This window comes from Vanellus vanellus (genome assembly GCF_965231255.1).
Source record: "Vanellus vanellus genome assembly, chromosome: 11".
NCBI lineage: Eukaryota > Metazoa > Chordata > Aves > Charadriiformes > Charadriidae > Vanellus > Vanellus vanellus.
This window is the reverse complement of record NC_138916.1, coordinates 10213397-10224017: the sequence shown is the minus strand read 5'-3', so window position 1 is coordinate 10224017 and position 10621 is coordinate 10213397. Positions and strand designations below refer to the sequence as shown.

Sequence of the window (10621 nt, the reverse complement as noted above, 5' to 3'; positions counted from 1 at the left end):
CAAGTCCAGTGTTTCAGGTTGTCACTGTAATACAAATGCTAACATATATATATATAAAAAATGCAATTCTATATTACATTCTTCCACTACCCAAAACAATAGGTGCAGGACTTCAAAGCAGTGTGGTACTTCATGTCATTTTACACTGCTTGTAACCTTACCAGGATGGTCCCTTTTTTGAGAATCTTTAATCACACAAGTACCCCTGAGATACTGGCCAATGTCAAAACAGTATGAACCAAAATACTAGCTCAGGAAAAACATATATGCTCATATAAATAACAATGTTTTTGATTTAGAATATGTTTTACAGGTACACTGTAAGATTACTAATTGTAGTAGGATGGAAGAAGTGAGTCATGTTAATTGAGAGGACAATTTATCACAGGATTAATTTACCACTACACACAACACTACATGTTTGTAATTTTTCCAATTACCTTGTTAGGGCAACCCAAACAAATGTCTCAAAATAGCCTGACAGCATTCGATGTACATTACTTAACGTTAAAAAGAATGTTCTGCACTACATAAAATCTACCTCTACGCTTCCAGGTGAAGGAATTCCAAATTAGATGTCTGAATTAGAGTATCTAAATTCACTGTCTTAGTTTCAGATGTGCCAAACACTGCGAACAACAAGAAAAGAGGAAAGCATATAACCATATAACTCATACCTGTTTCAGCTTTGGTGGAGAACAGAAAGATAAGAAGTTAACAGGTGTTTACTACACGGAGATACTGAAGTTGTCTGAAATCCCATTGTTTATATTCAGTAGATATTTCCAGACAGATACTTCATTTAGTTATGAGTAACTTTACATCAAGTACCAAAAGCATGTTTTAATATTCGGCCCACCAATACTCCGCAGAAAGCCACAATGTGACAACTTTGTATCAAAATGATATAAAATACATCTAATCTTATTTGTTAGAATACTATGGTTTCCAAAAATAGTAATTCATATGTGCAACCTTTTACCAATTCTGTAGGTGTTCTGAGTGAAACAGAAAAATGTCCAGTTAACAACATATTGATGAGAACTAGGATTTCTTCTGATGCCCTCAAAAGTCACTCCTGTTGTGTTTTTGTTTTTTTTTAATTAAGAATCTTCCATTGTTCCTTGAATTAGGTGTCGAATCTTCTCAGCATCTTTTTCTATAGTTTTATTTTTAGGATCAATCTTGAGAGCTGCTTCATAATCCTGAAGACCTAATATAGATACATCAATAAAAACGTCAATCAATAATGCAAGAGCATCCTTTTTAGCCACTACCTGGAAATAACCGTTCCCTAGTCATATGCATAAAGTATTGATCTTGAGTTTTGCTACTGAGCAAGATTGAATTTTCACACAAATCACACATACTCGATGAAACATTTTGCTCATCAATACAGGTTTAACACATCATTTTACAAAGATATGATACTAAGCACTTCACAGGCAAATATTTTAGAAATATGTCACATTATTTTAAGTTAATTTGTTCTATAGTTGTAAATACTGTAAATATAATCTCAAAACCAATAAAACATTGCTTCACAAACAGCAAAACTAGCGCAACCTGGTTTCTTATCAGTTCGCATCCTATATTTGAATGCTTCCCAATGCAAATACCTCATCTCTGACCCCTCATTAGTTCCTCACTAATACCTTCCACGGCCACCAAGCTGATATGGTCACTAGCTGGCCATTATGCACAGAAAGACTGACTACCCCATAGACCAAACAGAGGATACACAACTCACAAAAGCCTTTTCCTCAATGGAAAAACTAATTTGTACTCCTTAAATTAGGAGTACAATCAATTTTCTTAAAACATAAAGATTTTTCAAGTGGAATTGCAATTAGCCAGTAATTTAAAAAAAAATAGAGGAATGTGGCACAAAGGTTCATAACAAAAAGAAACATAGATTGTATAGGCTTCCTTTAACATCTCTCCTGAAAAAATAAAGGTGTGAGCCATCTCATTGAGCTGAACAGAATTACTTGCATGTCACTATAAATCCATGTGCATGTTTTCACAAAATCAAGGTCTCACCTTCAGTATATAATTCCAGCTGACAAAACGCTGTCCCACGTCTCACATATGCTTTTATTCGAGCATTCTTATTATCAGGAACAGGTGGTGTCAGCAGTTCTAGTGCCTTTACAAGTGAAAATACTCAAAATATTTAGAGGTAGATTTTCCATAATTTTGAGGTTTTTTTCTTATTTACACACTTTTCTCACCTAATTACTATTATTACACAGTAACATAATTCAAATAGAAATAGAAAATAACTATTCAAATTTAACTATATGGCTTGTGATTCTAGTCATTAAGATTTGTATCTGTCACCCCACAGTTTGCTAAATACAGTTTCATTGCCATGTCTAAAAGCTGACAAATAATGTGTTAAATGTTTATTACAGCCAAATAATGTATTCTATTTTCATACATGATATTACATACCATGCAACAACAACAAAACAGCCCTAAAGAAGCACATGTGTCACAGCAGTAGTTATTAAAAAAAAAGAAGTTTCAAGCCTTAAGCACTTAGTTCAAAAAACAGTAATTCTGGGACAACTTTCTCCAAATTATTCAGGTGCCATTTGAGATCATTCCTCTCTCATGGCACAAATAATGGCTACTAAAATATCGAGTTGATACAGCCCTTCTTTAAAAATGCCTGGTTTGTAGTTTGGGGTTTTTTGTTTGGGTTTTTTTTAAGGTATCTTCACCACCACCTTTTTTTTTTTCTTCCAACCAAATGAAGAACACCGCAATGTAATACAAAAGGTATCTGTCTATATTTTCTTTTATTTCCTGCTCAAAGTTGTCTTTTTTTCCAGGTCTATATATTGCTACAATATTTTACCTGTAAAGAAACACGTCCTGAGTCAACATACAGCCATTCAGCCTAAATGTGTGGAAGCATGGTTTGGCTTTTTTTTTGTTGCTGTTTTCTGTTAAATTTCTGAAAGTTCATTGATCAATCACTATCAAGTTTTAATATTTCACCATGGCTTCATTATATCAATTCTGAATTTAACAATTTTGAATCACATTCATAAGTATTAACAGATCTGCATGAAACAGAAGCATCACAGTAATAAATCACAATCATGTATGAGTCTGAGAACCTATATATTTATACCTTAGACGAATCTTCAATAGCTTTATGTAAATTTCTCAGTTTAAGGTGGCAAGCAGCACGATTCAGATACAGTAGGGGAAGCTTATTGTTTAGCTGCACTGCGAGGTTATATGCATTTACAGCTGCAAGATAGTTTCCTGTTGCAAACATTTTGCTAAATATAAAACAAAAAAGTGAAACAAGGTGATGCATAACAAAATAACTACTTATTGTTAACAATTAATTTTCAAAAATTTGAAATTTTAGCAGCTTTTCCTTGGAAATGGCCTTTCCTGAGAACAACATAGCTGAGTCAAACCTGGTACTGACAACAAAGCATATAAACACACAACTTGACAAAGATAGTCACTGCTTAAAAGCAATGAAGAACAGTAAGACGTGGACACATCTATGCAGACACAGAACTAATGTTGAAAGCAACATATCTGATTATGATCCCTTAATCCTTTCTGTATAACACAGCTATATAAACATTCCAACATTTCTATCAAATTCCTAGAGTTTGTTTTAGACAGATGTTTAACCTCTCAATAAAAAGTACGAATGAAAGGAAATCTGTCTGTGTCTAGGATAAATAGAAAATATCAAACCTAACCAAGAGACACACACTATATAACTAATACTTCATTTTAAATACATCTTCAAACGGAATCTAACTTACTTTCCTTTGTCCTTTAACCATTCTGGATTCTTTTCCTCTTCTTTTAAATCTTCCAGCGCAGACAAATCAGCACTTATGGTTCTTCGAGCTTCTGCTTGTTTATGTAACCACTGTAAATATACATCGTGCAAGGATAATTTCTGAAGGAAAACTCAGATCAAAAAAAGGATTTTGCTTTCATTTCTTCACTCATTCCTATCAAAGTAATTCTATTTGCCACATATTTTGGACAGAAATATTTAATAATGTCAGATATGAAAAACTTCCAGGTTTCCCCAAATATTTTATGACTATGTGAAAAGTAAGGTTATTGCATCTCTAATACATTTTTGTTTGCATGTTTGTTTTGGAAATGCCAAAATTACGCTTTGTGTTCATTCAATAGAGCTCTAACAAGCTAACTGTGAGCTTTTTTTTAAGAAGGCAGAACTTAAAGCATCTTAAATAAGAGAGTAAAGACAATTCAAATTTTGTACTTCAAGGAATTCTATTAGTATTGCTGCCATTTTTTTTCCCTCCCCAAAAAAGGTATGTGCTATTTACTAATCTGCACAATCACATGCTTGGTGAAAATAATCTTTATCTAAAAGACTTTCTTTAAATCTTAATTTAAATAAGACTGTCTTCCTTAGAAGATAAGAATATTGCACAGGTATAATTTCTTGGCACAGGTAATATTTTTGTTAACTGACTGGATAAACGGTAAGAAATTCACCACCTTGGAAGACAAGTAGAAGCATCATACTCAAATACAGAGCAATCCTTACCTCCTCCTCTTCTGCAACGCGAGATTCTCGCAGAGCTGTAGGAAAAACACGTGCCGTAAAGTTGATTTTAATTGTAGCAGCAGATCGAGGGGCTGGTAGCTGTTCTTCCTTTAAATTTTCTGAAAACATACTATAGGAACCATGACCTATGAAGAGAATTGTAGTACTGGAAATGAAAAACGAAGCAAAAGGGATTTTTCTGGTTTTCTACCAAAGTACATCAAATTTAGAAATTCTGCACATTCGAACTAAACCTGTAACAGCCTGAGAAGGGAAGGTTCAAAAAAGTTCTGTTCTGGCTGTATCATGCCTTCTATTTACTGGCTATGTTGTCTGTCAAAAATGAACTTAAACTTCTCTTAAACACTATCTCTGTCACTTACATGATTCTCTGACAGGGCAACCACAAGAGCTAAAACTAAACTTACCAAAACAAACAAGTAAAACAAAAATGTTCTGTTGTTTTAGTTCCCTGAATTGGCTCTCTGGGGACCAAGACATGGGATAGAGAGCCAAAAAGAGATTGTGTATTTCTGTGAAAACCAGCAGTTAGATAACTTAGGGTAACATGAACTCCACCCTCAAAGTCTGCATTACTCTGTCAGAAACGCTTTCTGTTTTACTTTTCTGAAGCTTAGAACAAAATCTGCCCTTGTATTTCCAAAGACTTAAACAAGAGCTAAGAACCCACATGCTTTAGCTCAATAAATTGCCTGAAAATACAGACTCTAAAACAACTGCAAACTAAAAGAATCAGTTCAGTATGATAGAGACAAAGATAAATGATGATTTCAAATATCCAGGAATAAAGTTATAGCCACACTTTAAAGAATGATAAAATACACTCCAATAATACAACCTTTAATAGCTTTGAGTCTGGTCTTGGAAGTTCCTTCATTAGGAACCCTAGTGGTGTTCATTTTTTCTTTTTTCCGCTCCTTTAATTGATCCACTTCTTGATGTAGTTCCCCTCCTTTTTGTACCCTTTTTTGTTTCTCAGCATCTTCTTGCTGTTTTTTCCATAACTCCAATTCCTTAGTGACCTTCTGCCGCTCCTTTTCTTTCAAATCTTCAATTCTTTTTCTTTCTGCTTCTTCTAGCTGTTTGAATGATAAAACTATGAGATATGTAACTTCTGATAATAGTAAAATGTCTAACTAAAGGTTATCATTATTTTCCCAGTTTCATATCCCAAGCATAGTGTCATCATTAATGTGATCGTACAAGCAGAGTTATGAAAGATGCTTAAAAATGACTGAGAGACTAAAGATTTCTGCTTAGCTTTGAAAAATCGCATCTTTTCACTATTTTACTACCACTACTAAGGTATGATCCAGAAACATTCAGAAATGAGTTTTACTTGTAAACAATGAAAACGCCATATTCCAATGCAGAACTCCAGAATATACATAAATGTAAAACATATGGCTTCATTTTAATACACTATTTCTTATTTCTCCTTTTTCAGATTATTACATAGGCAGAATAGGTACAACATTGCTACTAAAAAAGCCACTAACTGCAGCTCATTTTGGTCCAAATTGCATATGTAATCTTAAAATTACATTGCATACTTTTAAAAATCCATTTAAACACAGATGAAGTGACTGGACTCTTATATACATAAAAGTTTTGAGAAAAAGAATTTATCTCAAAATACACATAAAATGCAGAACAACAAAGATACATACACGCAAAAGACAATGAACAGCAAGTCTGATATAAAATATAACAATGAATAAATAAAATATTTTTTTTAAATCAGTATTTTTGACAGTGCCAAATGACTAAACACTTGCACTGAACAAAGGCCACAAACGATTATGGTTTTGTCACATTACTGTAGTCTCCTTTCTTTCAGTTGACAAAAATCTCAGGTCCTCACCAATTATTTTCATTATTTTAGTATTACTAATGGAAAATGGCAACTTCTAAATATTTTTTCTGTATAATTTTATATTTGGTAATAGATGTGCTTTAACTACAAAGAAATAACATGGTTCACCACCACTGTAATAAAAATGAGTACTTTTCATATTTTTTAAGGTACATTTAAACAAGCAGCTGCCAGATTAGTTGGTAACTGTTTACATGTATATGTCTTACAGAGTTCCTTCTAAGTTTACCTTCATTGTGGCCTCTAAAGCATATTTTTTGTGTTCCTGTTTTGTAACTTTTTTTGCTTCTGTCTCCTCTTTTGCCTTTTCATGGGCTTTTAGAACAGCATTCTCCCTTAGATACTGCAGTTTCTCCTTGTTAGCTTAAAAAACAAATAAAAACTATTTTAGTAATTTAGGCGTGAAGTTCTACTTTTATGTACCATATTCATAAAAACAGGATTCCTTTTGCTACTTTGTCTGGGAAAACACAACATGGTTCAAATTTCACAAAGCAGTCTCTATCAAGCCTATCTCTAAAAAAGAAAAAACTAAGATTTGTTTACACACAAAACGTAAGCTTTACAAGAGACATTGGTTTGTGTTGTTTGCAATAGAGCCAGTAGATGCTCTTTTGTCTATTTTCATATACTTTCTGTTTTTAACAATGAACAACAAGGTTTAACTTAATCAGACATCTAGCTGCATAAGTTTCACATCACTTATAGTTTGTAAAGTTTTGGCACAGTTTGTGTTTCTGACATGCAACCTACTTTTCATAGTAGAGAACTTACCATTTGCTAGAGTTAGGGAATCCCACATGGCTGCCTCTTTTTTATACAAAGTGAAGAAAATGATTCCATTTCCAATCTTTGCTGTGCTATTTGTGTCATCAATAGGAGCATACAGAACGGCTTCAAATAAAAAGGGAGGGATGCTTACCTATAAAAATATAATGTGTACTAATATTTACAATTTTTAATTGTCTTACCTATTCAAAATAGTTTGTACAAGCATACAGTAAACCTCAAGAAAGACACGCTATTGACAAAACTAATTTGCTTGGCAGGCAGTATGGAGGCTAAATATTTTATGAGACTGATAAAAGAGAATGAAAAAGTGGGTTCTTCAGCACTGCAACAGAAGCTGTGGATCTCAAACTTAGAATTATTATTCATAATATAAGCTGCTGTTTAAAATTCGGGCCATTTATGAGCAAAAGGCAGCTGGCACCTATTGAGTAGCAAGAGCACTGGTACCAAGAAGAATGAAGAGCGGTAAAGCTGTTATCTCTGGTGGGGCAGGTATTTAACAGGCTGCAGCATACAAAGGGAGGTTATAGATTAAACGTTATAAAAGATTACAAACTTGACAGCGGCTGCTGCTATGGAGTATTAAGGCTGCGCTTTTGAACACAGCTATAAACCAACGACACCACAGGCCCACGGGCCCAACACATCCCAAGGCAGCGACACGGCAGAGCAGCAGCCCCTGAGGCGCGCGGCCGCCCCACCTTCAGGTACCGGTCGGTGCAGAAGATGCTGGCGGGGGTGACCCGAAGGCCGCGCACGGGCAGCGAGAGGTACACGGCGGAGTCGGTCTGTCGCCAGCGGTGCTCCCGCAGCCACACCGGCATGGCGGCGCCTGTCGCTACGGGCGCGCCGCCGCCGTTGCTAGGGCAGGAGAGCTTCCGGGGCTCTCCAAAGCACTTCCGGGGCTCTCCGCGCTGCCCCCGGAAGTGCTGGCAGACGCCTGTGGGGTGGTTTTCGTCACTCGCACCTAAGCAGAGCAGGGGGGAATGCGGCTCTTATTATCCAAATACATTTTCATACAGAGACAAACTGCTGTTTGAGAATGTCTGGGAAAAACCTGTTAAAAGCTGAGGGCGGATTTAGCAATGCAGTGACCCCTGCAGGTCTCCCCGCAAACGCCGATCGCCTCACAGGATCGCCGGCTCTGCTGGCTGTGCCCGCACCTCGGGAGGCGATGTGCAATTGTTGCTCAGCTTCCCTCAAAAACACAGTAACTCTCTTATCTGCCAAAATAAAGTCTAGTATGTGGAAAGCAGCAGCTGCTGGGGAGCTTCAAAGGCGAGTCAGACGCATCTGGATAAACATCCAGGCATGCTTAAGTACCACAAAAGCATACAATTGCTTGGAACTAGTTGAAAAACATCCAGAACCAAAAGGTCTGGTCTCCCCCCTCTCCTTTCTTTTAAAATATGATGAAGGAAAACCGAGTTTAACATTGCACGCATTAGCTAAGATTTCTGATGCATCATTGAAGATTTAATGTTCTATGTTCTATTATCTTTTTTTTTTTTTTTGAAACCTTGCACAATACATATTTTCAGACTTACAGTAAGATCTGCACCGTGGCATAGGGAGCCTTGCTGTCAGCTGCAGAAGGTAAGACTTCTGCGGTTCATAGCTCTGAATGTAGACTTAAACCACATTTCCATAAATAGTCTGCTATCAGTCTAAGAAACTGTAAGAGAAAATAAGTAAGTAAATAAAAGCCGAGGAAAGATTCTCCCTGTGAGAACAAAACTCCTCCCGTTTGTCATAAACCTGTCTCTTGTTACCTTTCTTTAATATCTCTTAGTTGTCTCCATTGCAAGACAAACTTCAGGCAAGTGCAGACAAGGATGAAACAAGGAAGTTCTAAACATCCCTTCTGTGCCATTCAGTTTTTTGTAGACCTTTCTCCGCTCTGAGAGATGTTCGTTTTTCCTAGAAGGACTCTTGGCTCACTTACATTTCTTTTACATAGCTTTCTCTTCCTTGCTGACCTCTAAAGCTTTCCCAGTTCTACTATATTGAAAATGGAGAGGCCAAGACTGCACACAGTAGTCAAAATCCTATTTGCCTGCTTCCTAGATAAAGTAATGGAAAAGTTGGGGGTTGGAGGAGGATAGTGTTTTGTTTCGTTTTAAATTCGGGGTGTTCCAATAGCAGCACAGACTAGAATGATTATAATGTAATAGTAACTCAAAATCTCCTACCACTCCAGAATGCAGCCGTAGTCATCCGGAACGCATCCTTCAGTTTTGGAGAGTTCATTCACAGACAATAAAAGTCCTAGATTTGTTGAGTGCTGGTCTTCTGCCTTAGTCATCCAGGTGTCATTTTTAGTTTAATCATAGTGAATATACTGAAATGAAGCAGCTTATTGTTTATTCCTGCCAGAAAGGACACAGTACATATCCACACTTTACAAGACAAGACATAGTCATGGTTACCTGTATTTGGTGTCCTCAAGTTACACAAAATAGCTCCAATACATTAACAAAAAAAGTCTATTTACTTAAAGATCTTCAGTGCAAAGCTCTGTATTTCACTCGTAGCAGACACAGTAAGTGTCACTAACACATTTCTAAGTCAAGGTAGCAGATTTAGCTGCTAAAAGACACAAAAGGGACTGAGGTCTTGGATCAACCTTAAAAATCTTGTATTGATGTGTACCTGCAGAAACACCCTCTGTTATACATATTCCACATTACTAGCTTACTTGGACAAATGACTGAGCTCTTGCTACAACACTTTTGCAAACTAAACCAAAAGAGAGGTCCATCCAGGATCTTTCTTCTGTTGGCACTAACTTATCAGTCAAACGAGCAAGAAACTTTGTGGTAAAAGGAGATAAAATTTTCCCTGGAAGACTTTATTCTTAAATTCCCATCTCCTGTGCTATGAAGGATGGAGATTTGTATTCCAGTCAAATCTTAATAATATTACTAATACCCTGGACCTTCCAGTTGCCAATATATACACACATCTCTTCCAAGGGTTATTTCGCTTTTAATGGCCTCAGAGGCTTTAATATATGGGGGAGAAAATCCTTTAAATAGTTTACATTTTCTTATCTTCAGTTTAATAAATAACCTTTTTTTTTTTTTCCTCCAATCCTTCCTAGTTCTCTCTCATTTCTTTCGTCCCTCCATATTCTCCAAGAGCAGGAACATTTTATGAGATGCTATTTATGCCAACTAACTGTTTTGCATGTATAGCTTGGGACCACCCATATAGGTTGCTTTTAAAAATTATTGGTAAGGTACTGATTTGGTATGTGTTAGTTCTGGCATTTCCACAAAGAGGAATAGCTTAGTAATAATTTTATAAATTAGAATAAATAATTCTTTGCAGAATCTCTTCCCAAGTGCAGAAAGCTC

At 36.0% G+C, this 10621-nt stretch overlaps 1 protein-coding gene across 2 annotated transcripts; it reads right to left on the bottom strand.

Moving 5' to 3' along the window:
* Window positions 1-842: 842 nt before the first annotated feature.
* DNAAF4 (dynein axonemal assembly factor 4) lies at window positions 843-9002 on the bottom strand. 2 transcript variants are annotated; one of them, XM_082488669.1, is made up of 9 exons: window positions 8810-9002; window positions 7245-7392; window positions 6700-6833; window positions 5433-5673; window positions 4574-4719; window positions 3807-3916; window positions 3146-3299; window positions 2044-2149; window positions 843-1213 (listed from the first exon to the last, which is right to left on the bottom strand). In XM_082488669.1, exons 2-9 carry the CDS (start codon window positions 7270-7272, stop codon window positions 1104-1106), a joined length of 1029 nt encoding a protein of 342 aa, XP_082344795.1. In that variant the 5' UTR covers window positions 7273-7392; window positions 8810-9002; the 3' UTR covers window positions 843-1103. The 2 variants fall into 2 exon arrangements, with proteins under 2 accessions (XP_082344795.1, XP_082344796.1); XM_082488670.1 differs by lacking the exon at window positions 8810-9002 and having other exon boundaries at window positions 7245-7537.
* Window positions 9003-10621: the final 1619 nt, after the last annotated feature.

Bases quoted from the DNA above. Each gene is read 5' to 3' on its own strand.
- DNAAF4 (XM_082488669.1), bottom strand. From the start codon at position 7,272: ATGTGGGATTCCCTAACTCTAGCAAATG. The intron at 4,720-5,432 runs GTTGTATTATTG...TTCTCTTCATAG, and splicing joins CAGACTCAAAGCTATTAAAG to GTCATGGTTCCTATAGTATG. The intron at 3,300-3,806 runs GTAAGTTAGATT...TTTTATATTTAG, and splicing joins TGGTTAAAGGACAAAGGAAA to CAAAATGTTTGCAACAGGAA.